The following is a 20,145-nucleotide window of genomic DNA, read 5'->3' on the forward strand; positions in this document are numbered from 1 at the left end:
GGACAGTTCATGTAATGATATTGGCTGTTGCCTGAGATATTTTGTTGGAGTAGAGAAACAAGAAGTGAGCATTGACCTGTTTGGTTCGTGGGGGAGATGTTTAGTCTGTCAGCAGAGGTCATGCTGCTGGTGTTACTGTGATTCTTTATTTCATTCGTCCCACAATTCAAGAGTTACTTTTTTAATAATGACAAAACTTTCTTTCAGCCATCTTTAAACCCTGAATATGAGAGGGAACCAAACCAGAATAAATCTCTAGCTGCAGGTGTGTGGGGTGAGTATTTTTGATACATAGCACAGATCTGAAGCTGTTTTATTTGAAACACAAACCTCTTTTTAGAATTATAAAGGTAAAGATGGAGACTTCAGTGTTATTACAGTGTAGGCATCTTTTTGTTAAAGGATAACACTTCCATATGAGTATCAGTCAGCTAGTCTGTAGGTGCAGCCACAAGTAGTATTCTTTCCCAGAGCGAGTATACATATTTTTTTGTAAAAATGTCAAGAAATCTTTATTTTCAAGAGGAAGTGCAATGAAGGTTGGTCACCTAAATTAGTGGTGTTGATTGCTAGCTGGAGACTTTGTAAAAGAATGCTTCTGACTGATTAGATGTGTTGGAGGAATTTGGAGAGAAACCTGGGAGAGCTGGAAGAGTAGGTTAGCTTGCAGAGATTTAAGGTCTCCTTTTAGAAGGAAATGTCTTATGTTGTTGATTGTGTTTGTATATTATTTGTATGACAAATACAATCCTGAGCATGGGCATTGAGCAGACCTGTAGTCAGGATTGTTTTCTCATCCTCACCTGGTTATGTTTGGCTATCACTTAACAATTCTAATGGGCTTTATGTAGTCAATTCTTTCCCCCTTAGGAGGTGGTGTCTTTAGAGGGCAGGTGTTTTAAAGTAATAAATGTACTCAAAATAAGAACATTTCTCTTTATTTAAAAAAAATAATTAAACATGAAAGCTTTTACTTGTCTACTTAAACTAATGCTAATACTGAGATTTTAAAGGTATTTTAATTTGCTGATCTTTTTCTCATACTTAATCAGTATTTTTTGCACATTAAAGTAACATTAGATATAGGCCAACCCCTCAATATAAATATCTAATTACTGTAAACCTTTTCAGCGTCATAAATACTTGGACAGCTTTCTGGTTTTGTATTGTTAGCATATTTCATGTGATAGTCTGTCTTTCAATAAAAGAATCTTGTTTTGTAATTGAAAAGCTGACATTAAGGGTGTTGGAAGATGACATAAAGGCTTCCCTTTAGAAGGAAACAATATTCAGGACAGAGGACTGTTACAATCCCCTCTAATATCTTTTAAACATGTAGGCATCTCTTAGATTGCATTTTACTTTGTGTATATATGATGGGAGCCTGTGAGTATTCTGAAAAATCTTGTCGTGAGGTTTAATGAGAATGAAGCTTACAGTTATGATAACTATTTTGTAGTTATCTAGCTGCTAAACAAAGCAAAAGTCATAAATGCTTTTAAGATAGGATTTGTTGGTTTGTTTTTTTTATTTTTCTAACAAAGGATATAGTGACTATGTGAAGTAGAATTGCTTGCAGGGAGAGGACATAATCCTTGAAAAGGCTCTTAACTCAATGTTGGAATTTATGTACAGGAAATACATTTTTTCACTTTTTGACAATTTTAGAACTGTTTTTAATAGATGTTCCTTAACACTGCTAAGTGGCAGTTTCTCTAGCTTGACAGTTGGCTGTGTCTCCTAGTTTGTGCTTCAATGAACATGGAAAAAAAATTCACCAAATTAAATATTTTTAAAATTATGATTGTAAAAAATGGAATAGAACCTGTATTTTTCCAGGTTTGCACAGTATGTTACTTGTGGAACTAATACTGATTTAAGTTCCTGATTTCTGCCTGTTTGCTCTGGATCATATGGCTGTACCTTATGAAATAAAAACTAGTGAGATTCTGTACACAGGCACATACACATACACACATATCTGTAATACATACACTCTTCTTTTTTTCTTCTAGAGTACCCTTTAAATCCTAAATCTAGATCTCAGAGAATGCTGGTCATTAAAAAAGGCAGTACGAAAGAGCTGCGGATATCTGGATTCCCAGTAGTGGGAAGTCTTCACTCACAGCCAATAAGGAATGGCACTGGCACAAGTGTTTATAAGGGATTAGTCCCCAAACCTGTCACTCCACCTGCAAAGGTGAGTACTGAATACCAGTGTGAAGAAAAACATGCTTAGAAGAATCATGCTGTAATTCTGAATGTGCTTCTTTAGTTCCTGAGAGTACTGTTCCTAGATTATCATGTATTCAACACTTGCAAAATGCAACACACCCCAAAAATCAATAGAAACAACTTTTTTGCATTTTTATTTTTAAATTATAATTTAGTCTCTCTTGCTTCTTGTCTAACACTTTTGAGAAGTGCATCAGCTGTACAAGTGAGAGTAAAAATGGTGCTTTTAACTTATGGAATAGCAGTCCCTTTTGTATATATGATTTTAACAAAAACAAAATTAGGTACATAGTGGAGAATACCTTCAGAATTTATCTCAGGTATAGGCAGAGATGACATTATAACCTATTAGTGTCACTCTGGTCTCTTTTCAAATGCAACTTTACGTGTGCATAATCACAGAATATTCTGAATTGTTAGGGACCCACAAGAATCTTCACCTTCAGCTCTTAAGTGAATCGTCCACATAGACTTCAAACCCATGACCCTGGCATTATTAGTGCCAGGCTTTAAGCTGAGCTGAACAATTGAGCTGTTCTCACTGGCTTCATCTCTATTTTTTTTGGTTCAGAAATTTTTCTGTGCTCTTGAGAGCATATTATGGATTAATTCTTTACTCTGTAACATTTTTAATCTAAAATAATACTTTCAGCTGTTGAAGTCCCATATTTCATTTTCAATACCTCAAATATGAAGATCTTAATTGTTTGGAATTTTAGTCTTTATATGAACAGCGTGAACAGTATTTATGAGCAAATGAATTGCTCATAAACAGCCTCTTTTCCACAAGAAAACAGATGTTTGCACTACATCAAGGTTGCATTATGATTTGCTTTTGCTTAATCATTTTTCTGAAGATTCTTGAAAATAATCCTTTTGTAGTTAATGACTCTTTACATCTCTGTTTATATTTCTGTCTAGCCCACACAGTGGAAAAGCCAAGCAAAAGAAAATAAACTTGGGAATGCGTTTCCTCATGAATCTGCATATGGTGTTGGCACTTTCAGTCCTTTCAAATCAACTGTCAAGGCATTTGCTGTAGCACAAAATTCAGTTAAAGAGGTAAAGCAATGGTCGTAGTTAAATCTATAAAACATTTAATTTGTTTAAGTGAGGATGGTCAGTAAATTTTATGCAGAATTTTATTATGTTTTTTTGGAACTTACTGTGCAAGACAAATGGAAGGCACAGTTTCCTTTGTAGGTTTGATTTGGAATAAAAACCCACATTAGGAAGAACAGCTTGATACATTTAGACTTCAAAACTGCTAAAGGTATTACATATTTCAGAAGGCCTACTGTTTGTTAGTAGTGCTCCATAAACCTTCATCTCTGGTTTTATATCTATACACTGTATATACCAAAATACAGATCTTCCCTTTGCTTTTGACTGTGAATATATGTGAAACTTGAAACAACAGATAACTGTGTCTTTAATTAAACTTTTTCTAAATGAAAACACTTCTAACATTCTTTCTTTTTCTGACTTCCTGCACTAGTGTAATCGATCAAATTCTTCATCCCCTGTTGACAAATCTGGTCAGCCTCGTTTAATAAAACTGACAAGAATGCGGACTGATAAGAAGAGTGAATTTTTGAAAGCATTGAAAAGAGATAGAGTGAAAGAAGAACATGAAGATGAGAATCATCATGGGCAAGAGAAGGTAATTTTGCCCATATTTACTGTAGATCCAGTAGGTTTCAGACAAACTATAAACTTTTTATTTTGCTGTAAACAGCTGCTAAGTAATGGTCTTGGATCTCTAAATGAAGGAAAGGAATCACCTTTTGATGAATCTAAAAACATTGTTCCAAGTACTACTCTTCCTCCAGTGTAATTTATAGAAGTGGTTTTTTTTGTCTTTCTGCAGCATCTGTTAGTGCATGTTCATGACATAGGTGCCTGTGTGTCTTTAGCAGCAATAAAAAGGATAAATTAGGTTTAGTAAACTAACCTAATCATAGATGAATTTATATTGGAAAAGACCTTAGAGATCATCAAGTCCAACCCTTAGCTCAGTACTGTCAGGTATGCAAGTAAACAATGTATTCAAGTGTCACATCTACATGTATTTTAAATACCTCCAGGGATGATGACTTAGCCACTTCCCTGGGTAGCCCATTCCAGTGCTTGACTACCCTTCCTGTGAAGAAAGTCTTCCTGGTGCGTAACCTGAATCTTCCCTGACACAACTTGAGGCCATTTCTTGTGTCCTATCACAGAGTTGGCCAGCCCCGACCTGGTTGCAGCCTCCTTTCAGGCAGTTGTAGAGAGTGATAAGGTCTCCCCTGAGCCTCCTTTTCTCCAGGGTGAACACCCCCAGCTCCCTCAGCTGCTGCTCCCAGCCCTGGTGCTGCAGACCCTTCCCCACTGCCCTGCCCTTCTCTGGACTCACTGCAGCCCCTCAGGGTCTGTCCTGCACTGAGGGCCCAGCCCTGCACACAGCACTCGAGCTGTGGCCTCACCAGTGCCAGCACAGGGGACAATCCCTGCCCTGGCCCTGCTGGCCACACCACTGCTGATCCAGGCCAGGATGCCCTTGGCCTTCTTGGCCCCCTGGGCACTGCTGCCTCATGTCCAGCTGCTGGCACAGCACCCCCAGGTCCTTTCCAGCCCCTCTGCCCCAGCCTGTGGCCCTGCCTGGGGCTGTTGTGAGCCAAGGGCAGGACCTGGCACTGGGCCTTGTTGAACCTCACCCCATTGGCCTCAGCCATGGTCCAGCCTGTGCAGATCCCTCTGCAGAGCCTGCCTGCCCTCCAGCACATCAGCATTCCCACCCAAACTGATTTTGCCTGCAAATGGACTGAGAGTGCCCTTGATCCAGGTCATTGATAAAGATATTAAACAGACGTACCCTCAATACAATGTGAGCCCAGGGAAACCCCACCCATGACTGGCTTCCAGGTGAAGGTAACGCCACTCACCACCACCCTCTGGGCTCAGCCATCCAGGCTGCTTTTACCCAGTGAAGAGTGCACCTGTCCAAACCATGGGCTGTCAGCTTCTGCAGGAGAATTCTCTGGAAAACTGTGTCAAAGAAAGGCTTTATTGAAGTTCAAGCAGAAAGCATCCATAACCTTCCCTTCATCCACTAAGCAGATCACCTGATCATAGAGAGAGATCAGGCTGGCCAAGCAGGACCTGTCTTTCCCAAACCTGTGCTGGCTGGGCCTTATCCCCTGGTTGTCCTGCGTGTGCTGTGTGCTGGCACTCCCAGTGATCTGCCCTATGACCTTCCCTGATACCATGGCCAGTCGGACAGACCTATAGTTCCCTGGAATCTCCTTCCAACCCTTTTTGCAAATAGATTTCACATTTTCCAACCTCCAGTTGCCTGGCACCCCTCTGGTAATGGAGGACTGCTGGTCGATGATGGTGGCTCAGTGAACTGCCAGCGCCTTCTGCATTCTTGTGTGAATCCCACCTGGCCCCAACAGACTTGTGGAGGGCAGTGTTTCATACCATGGCTGCTAGTTAGTCTACAAAACAGAAAAGTTGGTTCTGCTTCTCAAACCATTTCCTTTCTAATTAGTGTTTAGGTAGCCAGAAGTTCTCTGTTCTTGGTCTAATCATAGGACCAATAGCTCAATATATGCATAAACCACTGTTTTTTACTAATTGAGGACTTGAAGACCTATAATGGGTGTGTATAATATGCATCAGGTTTCTTTCAGTCTGCACTGACTTATGCAGTGCTTGATTGTTGCCAGAGAATATTTGTGTCAAACTCTATCAGCCACCAACAAGTTATAACACATAGTCCAAGTGAAGATAAGAATCTTTTTATTGAGAACGAGCTGATTGCAAGCCTATTTGCTGTAAATTAGTGGTTTAAAATGTCTTTTTAAAACAAAAAATCCCATAAATTACAAACCAGCCAGAGAAACAAGTGATTTTGAGGAAGAGATATTAGGCTTCCGAGATATTAAAGAGGAAACAGTGCCAACATACATTGCTCATGAAAGTGAGATTGACTTTTCTGACCCTGATCCTATTTCAGGCAAAATGCAATTTGCTGTAATGGAACTGTATAACTTAGCTGTATGTGTGAGCTTAAAACGTCTCTTTCATGAGGTGTTCTGTAACTGAGTGCCCTGAGATGGATATTGGGGATAGCTTTGTTCATGTGTTCAGGAAATACACAAAGGTTTTGATGCAAGATTAGAAAGATCTTAGGATCTAGAGATTCAGAATTATGAAAAAATGAGGCAAATTGTACTCAGCAGCTAAATCACACTTGGAAGAAGCTGTTTTTCCCTATGTATTAGAATTTCTTAATAAATTATTAAATTTTCATTTGTATTATGTGACATCTCTTCAGGCATATAATGTAACAGCTGAATGTATGTTTACTAGGATATGAGTTCTTAACATTATCTTGCTGGCTATTCTAAAAATTTCTGAAAGCAGACAACATGTGAGTGGGAAGAAATCATACTTCAGATCCTGAGCTCTGAAGTATGATTTCTTGCAGGTGCAGAAGATTGCATGATTTCCTCCTGCTATGGGGTAATGCTATTATATGCCCAGTTTAGGGATTTTGTTGTTGAAAAGGTGTGTACTAGATAATCATTGTACTCTTCTTTGTTTTTACAGTTGCTAAGACTTCTGAGGCTATTTGGCTCATTCATAAATAGGAATGAGTAGAATAGAAAGAAATACCTCATGTTTATAGGCTAAAAACCTAATCTTTGAGTGAACCTGAACAGTCTACTTTCTGAATAAATTTTCTTCCTGATTTGTAGTTCATGGCTAGTAAATTACAGTTGCTATTCACAACTGCCTGAGAAGTTGGGGTTGAGTGCATGTGTGTAAGTGAACTTGTCTGAATTTAAAGAGCAGTATGCAGTCTTTCTGAATTCATGGCAGAAAAATTGCTATTTGAGATATGAGTGTTGTGACCTGTCCCTTAGACTAAGTAAACTTGAGAATTCATATACTTTCAGACTTCTCCTGACACATACAGTTCTGATATTTAATTAGGAACAAAAATTAAGAGGCTGTTAAAAATTCAACAGCCTGTTATTTCTGTAAGTATGAAGGACAGCTGAAGTATGTTTGAATTTTAAAATGTGTGAAGCTTTGCAGAAAAAAAATTGGGGAAAAAGCATGTGAGTTGCCTTCTGCATTACTTAATCAGTAGCATATCTTAGGAATTCTGTAGTATGCAGGTACTGCAGATGCCAGAAGGGTGAAGAGAATTACCCGTGAAGTACAGAGTCTCTCCGTTTAAACTTAATTTAAGCTAAACAGAACCATTAAATTGCAGCACTTCTGGGTATTTACTCGTGGATGGAATTCATTTTTACGTTTTGTAATGTAAAATTATTTTTGTATTTAGGATGATGAGTCCTTCAGCTTGCATAACAGCAACAGTCCTCATCGTGAGAGAGATATAAACCGAAACTTTGAAAATGAGATTCTGCAAGAGAATGGCAATGCTTCAATTACACCTCAGCAGATCATTCAGTCTTCAGCTTTCCCTCAGGCAAATGTTCTTTCAAGCTCACTTGAGGCAGAGCATAGGTATGTACTTTATGTAACATAAAGAGTGTTCCTTCATGGTAACTGAGGATGTTCATAGGTTCTTACTAGTTCAGAAATCAGAATCTGAAAACTGGGAACACATAAAATGTTTCTTGAATAATGTCAAATGTATCTTTTAGACATGTACTAATTTAACATGAGATATACTTTGTTTCTTATGCTTGTGTATTGACTTGTCACCAATTTTTAGTAAAGAAAGTTTATTTCTTAACAAGGAATATAGCAAATTACGTAATGACTTCATCCTTCTGATTTTGGTCTAGGTGTCTGGGAGGAACAATGTGTGTAATTGCTGTTTGTATTAGTAATATTTTAAATGCTCCATCTTATATAAAACTCCAGTGAGCTTTTCATCATTATTAAAATAGTTAATTATTTTTGCAGCTGACTTGTTCACACTGTTAGTGATATCACAGGATAGTCCACTTGAAGGTGAGAAAGTAATTTCACAAAAAGGATTGAAACAATTCTGTTTTTCCAGTGAGGCAGCTACAGTAACAGTTGGTAGACATGAGAATGATGTTGCTGGAAAATCACAACCCAGTCTGGAAATCAGCTAGTCATGAGCTCTGTCAGATTCTAATAGTTTCTGGCAACTGCAGAATTGCAGTGATAGATTTTTTTTTTTTTTTTGATGGTGGTAGAATCTATACATTGGACTAGACAACTCTTCATTTTGTAGTGCCTGTAGAAGAAATTGCATTTCCTCTTACTCCTCGTGAGTATGAAGAATACAAAGCACCCTGCTCTGTTCCTTTTTCCCCACCATTGGCTTTGGAAACAGAAAGCCTTGGTCTAGTCTTGGAGTAGGAACATCCATAAGTGACACCGTGTGGGATGAGTTCTGTCACTGGAGTGTTGTGGAGGCTCCTCAGAAGGCGCAGATGGCAGGAAGGGTGAGGCAGTGGCATTGCATCTAATGGAGGGGGTGAAATATGTGGAGCTTGCAGATAGTGATGGCATGGTTAAGGGCCTCTGGATAAGGATTAAAGAGTGAACAAAAGAAGCAGATATCATTGTTGGAGTCCAATTGTAGACCACCCATCCAGAATGATGACACTGACTGTCCTTTAAGGAACTAAGGAATACCTCTAAATCAACTGCTGCTGTCCTAATGGGGTACTGCAACTTGGCAGATATTAACTTGGTGAGCAGGTTTCGGGTTCAAACTGGGCAGAAACACCAGTTTAGTGTAGTGGTTTTGGTTCACCACTTTTTTGTTTCCTGACTAATGCACCAAATAATGTGGTGGGTTGAGCCCCCACTAGAATTACTTTTTTTCTGCTGTGAGATAGGATTAGGAGAAGAGCAAAGCAGGCTCAAACTTTAAAGAGTATGAAGAAAGCTTTATTACCAAAATAAAAGAAAAAATTTAGTAAGGATTAAAATAAAATCTTCAGAACACTTTTCCTCCCCCACAACTTTCTTTTCTTTCTCACTGACAAGATAGAGACAAAACCTTGGACTTAGGTCAGTTTACCACTTCTGAAATAGTCTTTCATGCTTGTGGAGAAGTCTCTTTTGCTTTGTCATGGAGACTTCTCCACAAGCAAACAGTTTTCTCATGGCTTCAATTCTCATGAATACCAGCCACCCAGGAATCTGCATTCGTGAAGTCCCTCCCTCTCATGCAGCCTTCTCACAGTTGCATTCATAGGCCACATCAAACTCATGGGGTACTGTTTTAAGGATGAGCTGTTCGAAAGCAAAGGTTCTCTTCATCTGTCTCTGAGATCATCTTCATCTCTGGGAACAGAGGTCTTCTTCTTTCCTGGGGACAGAGGGCCTTTCATGGCTCTTACATCTTTATCTGTTCGAGCTTCTTGTGAGACCACAGCTACTTCAAAATTTACTTGCTTCGACACGAATGCCTTTGCTCATGTCTGCAATTTGAGCACTCCATCTCCCCATAATGTTTCCATGAATTAAAGGGATATTGTAGTGTATGAAGTCCATCACCATGGCCTTGCAAAAGAATTTCAGCCTAAGATTAAGGCATCTTCTCAATATCCTCCCATCTGGAACTTGACTCGTCCTTCAGTGACTGTGATGCCTTCATGTTGTTTCTCTACGGATCTTCACTCTGTCCTTTTCTCTCACTTGAGAGAGAATCAATGTCCTGCAAGTTTCATCTGTGCAGAGAAAGAGTTAGTATCTTGCCCAGGGCCTGTAGATGGTCAAGATGGTCAGTGGTAGCCAAAGCAGTGACAAGGATGGATTCCAGACCACGCTGGGAGCTGTGCCAGGATCTCAGGGCTCGGCCCGGCCAGCGCTGCAGCAGAGGCAGGGCCTGGTCTAGCCTGGGGGCGGGATGGGAACAGCTGCTGGAGGGGAACCGGCCTGGGGGCAGGATGGGAACAGCTGCTGGAGGGGAACAGGCCCTGCAGCAGGATGGGAACAGCTGCTGGAGGATGAACCGGCAGCAGGATGGGAACAGCTGCTGGAGGGGAACCGGCCTGGGGCCAGGATGGGAACAGCTGCTGGATGGGAACAGGCCCGGCAGCAGGATGGGAACAGCTGCTGGATGGGAACAGGCCCGGCAGCAGGATGGGAACAGCTGCTGGAGGGGAACCGGCAGCAGGATGGGAACAGCTGCTGGAGGGGAACCGGCAGCAGGATGGGAACAGCTGCTGGAGGGGAACCGGCAGCAGGATGGGAACAGCTGCTGGAGGGGAACCGGCAGCAGGATGGGAACAGCTGCTGGAGGGGAACCGGCCCGGCGGTGGGATGGGAACAGCTGCTGGAGGGGAACCGGCCCGGGGGCGGGATGGGAACAGCTGCTGGAGGGGAACAGGCCCTGCAGCAGGATGGGAACAGCTGCTGGAGGGGAACCGGCAGCAGGATGGGAACAGCTGCTGGAGGATGAACCGGCCCGGCAGCAGGATGGGAACAGCTGCTGGAGGATGAACCGGCCCGGCAGCAGGATGGGAACAGCTGCTGGAGGATGAACCGGCCCGGCAGCAGGATGGGAGCAGCTGCTGGAGGATGAACCGGCCCGGCAGCAGGATGGGAACAGCTGCTGGAGGGGAACAGGCCCTGCAGCAGGATGGGAACAGCTGCTGGAGGGGAACCGGCAGCAGGATGGGAACAGCTGCTGGAGGGGAACCGGCAGCAGGGTGGGAACAGCTGCTGGAGGGGAACCGGCAGCAGGATGGGAACAGCTGCTGGAGGATGAACCGGCCTGGACAGGGCCTGGGAGCTCCCCAGGAAGGGCCTGGCCCTCGGCAGGGCCTGCCTGACCCAGCCTGGCCACATAAAGGGGGCCAGGCCTGCCCCTGGTCACCTGTTCCCAGGCTGGAGAAAAGAGAGATCTTCTGGGGTTTGTTTGATTTTTAATATGTCTATTCACAGAGGCGTGTTCAGCTTCCTAGTGGTTTAACTAGGTGTTAGTATTCAAAACTAGTCACTGATTAGTTTTGTCCGGCACGGAGGAGATTCTTAGCAGCTCCTCTTGGGAAAAATAATTTTATGGGTGGCTTTTCTGTCCTCACTAAATGTCAATCAATGCAAAACCAGCACACATGGACACTACAAAAATGCTGCTTGCTATTGCAGGGAGAAAATCTGTGACTTTAAGAAAGAGAGAATGTTCTTCATCCAGAGGATAGTTGGGCACTGGAACAGGATTCCGAGGGTAGTGATCATAACTAAGGGACTAAGCCTGACAAAGTTCAAGAGGTGTTTGGCAGCGTTCTCAGTCACAGGATGTGATTCTTGGGATTGTGCAGGGCTAGGAGTTGGATGCCACATTCCTTGTGGATCTCTTGCAACTCAGGATATTCTGGGAGTCTGTGAAACCTTTGGCCACTAGAGGCGCATGATTTTTTGACTGGAAGATGGGAGTCAAATCTATCTCAGTTTTTCAATTCAAATTGCTTCAAATAGGATTTCTGAGCAAATACCTTCCTCTTGTGGTATCCCAGAAAGGCTGTGTGTCCACACTGCTCTAGCCCTTAGGCTGTGAGTTCAGCATGCATGTGCACAGGTATTATGGTTAGCCTTTTTGTGGTAAATAATACTTTGGGTCACCACCTTAGCTCCCAGGTTACTTTTGCATACCTAGTAACATTGTAGGCACATTTGGTACAAAAGGGCTTCCTTCCTGCTGGGGAAGTTTCCAACATGCAGGAATCCTGTTGGCATCAAGTTTGCTAATCTAAAGTAATATTCTTTATGTTGTTCACACTTCTAACCATTCTAGAATGGTGTCAGTTTAGTTAATCATTAATCAAAGTTAGTTAATCATTATCCTAAATTTTACTTGCATTAACAGCAGCTCTGTAACGATTTACTTCACTGAATGCAGTGTTAATGTCTGAGCTTGCTTGCAGTAAAACTTTTAAACTCAACCATCATCAAAATTCATTTGGCATTGTATTTTTCTGTACAATGTATTCTCTTAGTGTTTTGGATGACTTGTGTATATTTTGACATGTCCTGATGATTTGATTGTTCCTGCCTGTTATGCTTTCCAATTTGGTCTAAATGCAACAGGGGATACAATTTCCATTTCTGTTATTGTCCTGCTGACTTTTTTGTTAAGGATAGTGCTTTTCTCCTTCTACAATTACAAGCTTTTGTTATGGTTCTAAAAATAGTCATTGGTGTCTTTGGTTATCTGCCAATTTGCCCAGTGCACGTCCACTGTACTGGGATACAGAGTTCTTTGTGGGGAGGGTTGTGTAGAAGGGCATTTTTTGCTGATGTCTGCTTAAGTGAAGTGCCTGGTATATGGTATCAGCTGTGAGTATGTCTTATGTCCCTATTTTAATATATTCACTGTTTTAGATCTGAAGTGTCAGCTCTGGCGTACATTTTAGAAACGTCTTTATTTTGTGTGAAATAGCTTTAGTCTGTTTTAATGTTTAAGGTCAGAAGATACCTGGTTTGCCTGAAGAAGGCGCTAATCCTTTTGGCAAAAACTTTGCAGTAAGCAAACTTAATAACTTAATTGTTAAATGTCACTGTGTCTTCACCCTCAGATAACCCCTGTTTTCACAGTATCTTCAAACATAAAACCAATTTCTTCCTGCTCAGATAATGCCATCCTTCTTTTGGAACTAGCCAAAACATGCTGATTATTGCATCTTTATATATCTCAAGCTTAGTTATGAGAGGAGTCTTTCTTCTCCTCATTTCTTCCCGTTATCCCCAAATTCACTTCTAGCTGTTTGAGCTGAAATACCAGCATGTGCTGTTGGCTGAGACTCAATTGTGAAGAAGCTTGAAACAGCTCTTGACATTAGCATGTGGTATAAAAAAGAAATCACGTGAGGCTATTGCGCCCTGAACTGGTTTCCATCGAGGGACACCACCAATATTCCCTGTACTTTGCTCTGCTTCGTTATTCAGGAAAACGTGCAGAGTCCCTCAGTGTCTTTGTCTCTTCATATTGTTCTTAGGGGAGTACAGTTCTGCTTCACTAACAGTTATAAGTTATGTTAAGAGAAGACATTCTTACTGTTCTATCTGACACAGATCACTTGCCTTAGAATAGAAGGTAGAGTTTTTGCCACAAATAGTGGTAGAATAGGTCATCTTTGAGGGACTTGAGAACTCAGCTTCTGTGCTTTACACACCTTTTACTAGATTTGAACTCACACTTACGTAAGAGTTTGTTTAAAAAATACAGGCTGATTAATCAATGCATTTATTTCAGGTCTTTAGACATGTATGTAGGCAGAGCTTGAAATGTCTGTGTGTGTGTAGCAAATCCCTTAATGTTGTCCTTCTTAATTTAAAGGTTGTTAAAGGAGATGGGCTGGCAGGAAGACACTGAAAATGATGAAACATGTGCTCCTCTAACTGAGGATGAGATGAGGGAGTTCCAAGTCATTAGTGAACAGGTAAGACTTAAGTTAATTTTCCGTTATAAACCTGTAGTTGGTTACTCTAGATGCCTACCTTTGAGGAGGATATGCAGTAATTTTGATCATTAGGGACCTTGCTGTTCCACCACCATTTCAATACTGTGCTTTTGGAAGTACATGTGCTTAAAAAAATAGGATACCAATGCTGACTGTAGCTTAGGCCTATTCACAAAGTATCAAGGGAAGGGTAGGGCGTACTTCTCAGTATTGTTTCAGTAGTTTCAGTATTGTTGATGGTAGAATTGCATAGGCTTTCAAGCTCCTCAGCTTAGCCTAAGGAAAGAGAGTCTTCTTTCAAGGTTTTTATGCAGTTTCCTTGCTACTCTGAGAGCTGCATTTTCTTTTTTGGGAATTGAGAGACATTTAATTTACTAGTAACAAAGTATAAAAAGGCAATCTGGACTTGATTTTTCTTTTTTATTTTTTTTAAATTAGAAGTGTTGCGTAAACCTGGTGGAGTTAGTGAGAAAGAGTCAGGAAGGAGACTAGTGTATGGTGCTAAATCTGAACATTTGGTATTTCCATGTCTATGCGTGTCATAGCCACACGCATACTGAGTAGAGCATTTAGAATATTAAACTTTCAAGTGCTGTCTTAGTGCATACCTTCTGCATGATATTGAAAATGCAATAATTCTTTTTTGCGGAATCAGCCATTTCCTTTCTTTTCAGTCATTGACTTTCCAATTGCTGAGATACCCGTTCCTCTCTGCAGCATCTCTTCTGAGCCCCTTCCCTATTGCCCCTTGCCCTTCTTAGCACAGATGTTTGCAGCACTGTGGGAAAGGGGATTGGATTGCAGGGAGAAACCATTTGGGAGGAGGGACCTTTGGGGCAAGATGTGGGTGAGAACAGGGTGAATTCTCACTGACTGCAGGAGTTCAGCACAACTAGAGACACCAGGATACAGCTGGCTGGCCAGAAGTGAAGGCTTGCAGGGGAGTTTTCCTTTCTGTGTGCATGTGAAAAGCTGTGGATCCAGCGTAGCCCAGTGGTGAAAATGCAAAGGGTGTGGAATTGCAACAGATTGTTGTGTTTGGCACTTTCTTTCTCTAAATGTGTCATATTTTCACATTTCAGTTACAAAAAAATGGCCTTCGGAAAAACGGCATTTTGAAAAATGGCCTCATCTGTAATTTTAAATTTAGCCCCTGGAAAAACAGCATTTTCAAACCTGCTCTGGAGAATGACGATTCTGAGACGAGCAGCAGTGATACATCAGATGATGATGATGTGTGAAGACTTCTGTAACACCTATAGAGGCCCGTTTGTTCTCGTGAAGATTTGGGGATATTTTGTCCAAAAACAAAAATTGTAATTTATTTAGTACCATGCCCACTACAGGAAGAATGATGGGACTTACCTCTGAAGGATGCAAGGAATGTTTTGTTGGGTGTGTTGAAACTCACTGTAATTTCTCTGTAGATGAATGTTGTAGAATGAGGCCTTGGGTTCACCCAGATTTACTTCGATCATTGAAGCGTTTCTGACTAGCAATGTGACAATGTTACAAATCAGACTTTCTCACTTAATAATAAAAGCAAAGAATTGTTTCATGTCTTGCAAAGCTTCTGTCTTAACATGTCAAAGGAAAAAAAAAGGGCAGCTTGACACAGTGTTTTGCTTGCCAAGTCATTTCTTTCTTACAGTAGAAATCAAGGAGTCCACTTCGTACACAAAAAGGGCAATGTAGCATGTTGGCTAAAATGAGCAAAGTGCACTAAAACTCTTTTCCTTAATTGGGCTGTCAAATTGTTCTACAAATAACTGCTCTTTAGCCACTTGTGTTGTTGTTGTTGTTATTAATGGCAAAAGACCATGATGTTACAGTTCCAAATTTCTAGAATTAACTTTTAAAATTGAAAGCTTTAAGAGGTATAGCAAGACCCTTATTCTTACAGTGACTTGTGGGAAAATAAGCAGTTTGATTTCACTATTCAACATGCAGAACAATCATTACAGTGACTGGATTTGTCCACTACATGGGAAATAAACTGATTTACAGAGTATTGTCTCAGTGCATAGCATCATGGGTATTGTTTTTAAAACTGCTAAGTTTGTTTGCATTTATATTACATGTGCTCTGGCAGCAATGCAGTTGTGCATCTCAGAACAAGGTAAAAATACTTTCATCACCAGATCTTGCTTTTATAGCAGCAGAAGTGTATGTGTGCGACAACCACCTGTTTTGCTTACTCTGTGTGATACTTTTTCTTTATGCTCTCACATTTAAAACCCAGTATTGTATTATTTATAATTTTATTTCGTTTATTTTAGTTGTTTAAATATTTTTCCACAGTTGTACAAGCTGTGTAGCATTAATTCATAAGCACAACTGCTATCGGGGATGTCATATGTTTATAATATAGCATATATATGTATATATATAGACACTTCCCCATTAAGATGTTTCTGAATTCTATTACTTCTTATAGTAAATTATTTGCTGGTTAGAACTTGAAAGCAAGAATATTTATAAAATTGAGATTATAACTGTATTTCTTTAGGAAAATACTTTTTTATAAGGTGGCATCAATTTTGGGCCAAAGTTAGTATGTTTCTCTTTTTTATTTAATGTTAATTTAAATACATATTTCTTTTCAAAACGTCAGTTTTTGTATTAGAAGAGGCTTGCAAATGTTGGTACAGTTAATTTTAGCATGGTGTATTGAAATACTCCATTTCTAATCTCAATTTAAGAGGATAAAAATCTTTCTTTTCCAAAAAGAAAACTGCCATTTCTGTAATGATGTTTTTCTTACCTGCATGCCTTATACACCTTTTTCCTTTCCCTCTCCTGAATTTTTTTTACTGACGTTGACACACGGGTATAGCTTGTTTGTAGTTTGTTGTTTTTGGTTTTGACATATTATCAACAGGATCTTCTGGCTATCCTAATTATATAGTGATGTGTGGATCCACTATTTTAATATTAAGTGAAAAATGGTTTTGCCGTGGCGTTTCTCAAAGTGGGGGTAGGCTTTCCTCCCTTCTTTATTTAGTTTAGTAATCTGTGTCACCTCAGTAATTAAGTCTCTGAAAAGTTAATATAATTATAGAAGAGCTGTATTAAAATTGTATAGACTGGAAATTTACAAATTGCAATTGGGAAAATTCTCTTTAGAGGAAGCAGAAGTACTAGTCATATTTGGTACTTCTTTTTTTGCTAGTTTATATCCTGAAACTGGTAACGGAAGCCCTGATTATAATGAACTGCAGGCAAAGAAGGTTGCAGGAACTGGGCAGTGGTTTTGCTTTGTACAGTGAGTATTTTTTGTACTTTTACAGCCTTTGCAACTTTTCTGTGTGTGGTTTCTCCTCTTGTGTCTGCAGGTACTTGTGGATTAATTTCTGGTCCTGTACAGTGGTCGGTTCTGCCAGTTCAGAGACCCCTCAGAGGTCTGTGTGGCACCTGGCTTAAATGGTTATCGGCCTGCTCTGTTAGTTCTGTTTGCCCTTCACAGCATTTCTACTGAGGAACTGGATTCCCTTATGTTATATTTACTTATGACAAAGCTGAGTAGAGTATCTGTCATCTTCTGTGTCACTTTAAGAAAGTCTTAGTCACTTACTGTAGGAAGTCTTTTAGGTTTTTATTTTCCTGGGAAATACCACTCAAAAGAATCTTTGATTTTTGTAGTATACTTCCATAAAATGTATGAAAGCATTTTATTGTATGGTTCCCCCTTTTTTTCAGTGCTTGATGATGTAGAGAAGAATGAAATCTGATTCTCTGGTATTTAACAATGTATCTTAATCCATTTTTGACTTTGTTCCTTTCCCAGGGCAATTCAAGTAGTGCACTGACCTTTTTGTTCTCTCATATGTAAACCATGATCCATTTCCAGAATAAGTCCTCTTTTGTTTTTCTGCTTGAGCAGGCATGTTCCTTAAGGACTGAGAAGCTGGTGACTAAGCTTTCCCATTTCCTTAGTGGCACTAGTAAGCTTTGGAGACAATTTGTCATTGCTGGGCTGACAGAGCTTGACTTCAGTGGTGGTGATCACAGGTGGCTGCATGCAGACATGATTTGAAGTCACTACCATTTCTCTTCATCTTCCTGGCTTCATTGGGAGAGAACTATGTGTTCCTGGTTCTCTGTTCCAACCCTCCTCAGAAGCAAAGAGGAGTGATCAGTCACTCTGATTTTTATGATCTGCTGTTGATGGAGAAAGTATTCTCTGCCTGCTGCTGGCACGGAGGGTGCCTGACTTTATGGTGGGGAGCTGGGGATCCTTTACCTCATCCAGAATGACCAGAGGCCTCCCTCACTGACGTGTACGGGGCCTTTCTCTCTCTTGAGGCGTAAGAGAAGCTGGTTATCCTTGAAAAGAATGTTAAAACTGCAGTAAAGTTGTTCACTGATTCATACTGGACCAAATCAAGAGTCTGAAGAAGATTTTAATGGTCATCCCTGTCTTTGAGAAATGTTACCAAATGTGAAGGAAATTAATTTTCATTCCCCTATGCAGTTGCCTGTGAGGGGAAAACATCAGCTTGATTTGAGATGAGGACCTCAACTTTAGTGTTTCTTTTTAAAATAATGTCTTTTTCAATAAATACATTTAAACTGCTGGCTGCTAGAAACTGGAAGGAGAGTTTAGTCAATGATGCCTTTTTTTTCCCATTATCTGTTTGCTGCTAGGCAGCAGCTGAGGCAATTTGCTCAGCTGCAGGGAACTTTTGATCTTATTAAGGATTATTGCACTTGAGCACCAAGGGTTCTTAGCTCATTAGGATAATAAATGTGCTGACTAGCTGGTCATATTTCCTCATTATTGTTCTTGGTCATCAGTGGGTTTTCTGCAAACTGAATGAGATTTGTTTTGTAGCCTGGATCTCTGCAGCCTTCATCACAGGTACCTGGAAGTGCATTTGCTAAACCAGCTGTGGCAGCGATTTGCAAAGCAGTCTGGCTCTGGATGGGGCACAGGGCAGTGACAAAAACTCTTCTGTCTTAGGAGGTTTACATTTCCTTTAAGACATGTGTAAGCAAATTCTGAGGTCTGTCTCTTACTGGGTTGCCATCTGGGATAGATCTTCAGACTAAAGAAAAACTCATTCCTTCAACTGTGGATCAGTAAGAGTTTAGTGCTCTGTTACTGAGTTGAGTGTCCACCACAGTCTGCTTCCATTGCAGTCCCTTGTGCAGATCAGATCATCTAATGGATGTGGGAGGTCTCACAGGTCTCTTTCCTATACCAGCATGCATTCCTTAAATTTCTGAAAAGCTACCTGACAGTAAGGTTACTATGTAGACTCCATTCTTCCTGGATATTCTTAGTATGCAGCTATTTATTGTACTGGCTCTAGCATGATTTTTGAAGAGAAATGGCATTCCATACCTGCAGGATAAGTGCTCATTTGGTTTTGTCTCCTATGCAGATGACAGATACAGCTTTGACGTGAAAGAGTATTTTGGTAACTGATGATTGCTGATGTCCAGACAGGCATCTGCCTAACAGACTGATGGAACTTGGGTCAATATGGGAGAACTTGAGTTCCCCTTAGGAGATGCGGGGAGAGAACTATTTCTGTGAGTACTACGCAAGGCACTATTGAATTTCAGCTTGGGAAGCAAAGGGAAACAAGCTCATTCTGCCAGAAGTGTCAGATTTGAGAACTGTTGCAGGAAATTCCACATGCTAGAGAACTTGAACCAGCCTGGTGGCCTGAGCTATTCCATTTTACTGATTTACCAGACTGGTGGTGTGCTGTCCTGAGTTGTGATCTTGTGAGGCTATAGGTTCTGAAACAGAGCTGTGCATTAGGTACCAACACAGGGCTCTTGGCTGGCTCTGAACCCACAGAGTACCCAGTGCTGCCTTAGTGTTAGCACAGCTGGATCAGGGAAGGTGGTGCAGCTTTTCCTCCAGTCAGCTACTTGGTGTAGCCAGTACAGGAGATGATTTGCAGCTCTGATCCTGCTTACTCCAGCGTGGTGGCTGTAGTATTGTGACTTCCTTATTCCTTTCATGTGATAGCCTCAAGTATGGGGGCTCTGTTATTGTAATCCTTGTGTATTCCATCTCCTGTTGCTTTCTGCTGAAGACTGCTGAAGTAGAACCATTTTTAGCAAGGCGAGGAACATCCTGTGTGGCTTAAGTGACTGCATCATGGATAGGGGAAAAACAGAGCTTTGAGTTGCTTAGCATACATGTGCACACACTGTGTGGCATAGATGTGTTCTCTTAGAATTTGAGTGTAATACAAGGGGACATTGTAGAACTGTTAGCAGTAACTTGTTTTCTGTGCTTGCCATTTGTGGTTGGTTGGTGTTACTGGTGCCTCTTGTCATGAGTATCACATTTTTTCCTGCCTTAAATTATAGCCAGGTTGAAGGGCCTCTTCTTCAATGACTGGGTGATTTTTTTATTTTCCTACAGCATTGCTTTAGGTAACAATTCATTCTGTTTGAAAGGATAATGAAAATGAAAGCTGTCTGAAATGAGCTGATCTGTAAGAATTGACACACCCTATAAGCAGCCTGCTGA

At 40.7% G+C, this 20,145-nt stretch overlaps 1 protein-coding gene across 3 annotated transcripts in view; it reads left to right on the forward strand.

The window, feature by feature from the left end:
* The window catches only part of GPBP1 (GC-rich promoter binding protein 1), a 39,576-nt gene extending 23,916 nt beyond the window's left edge, over positions 1-15,660 (forward strand). For all 3 annotated transcript variants that reach the window (XM_063422897.1, XM_063422898.1, XM_063422899.1), the window contains 7 exons: positions 208-274; positions 2,016-2,200; positions 3,157-3,297; positions 3,734-3,898; positions 7,577-7,761; positions 13,526-13,628; positions 14,732-15,660. In XM_063422897.1, the coding sequence (XP_063278967.1) occupies positions 208-274; positions 2,016-2,200; positions 3,157-3,297; positions 3,734-3,898; positions 7,577-7,761; positions 13,526-13,628; positions 14,732-14,890 (1,005 nt within the window). In that variant the 3' untranslated portion in view covers positions 14,891-15,660. The remainder of the gene's footprint in view (positions 1-207; positions 275-2,015; positions 2,201-3,156; positions 3,298-3,733; positions 3,899-7,576; positions 7,762-13,525; positions 13,629-14,731) is intronic.
* The last annotated feature ends 4,485 nt before the right edge of the window (positions 15,661-20,145 follow it).

Source organism: Prinia subflava, chromosome Z (genome assembly GCF_021018805.1).
Source record: "Prinia subflava isolate CZ2003 ecotype Zambia chromosome Z, Cam_Psub_1.2, whole genome shotgun sequence".
Lineage (NCBI taxonomy): Eukaryota > Metazoa > Chordata > Aves > Passeriformes > Cisticolidae > Prinia > Prinia subflava.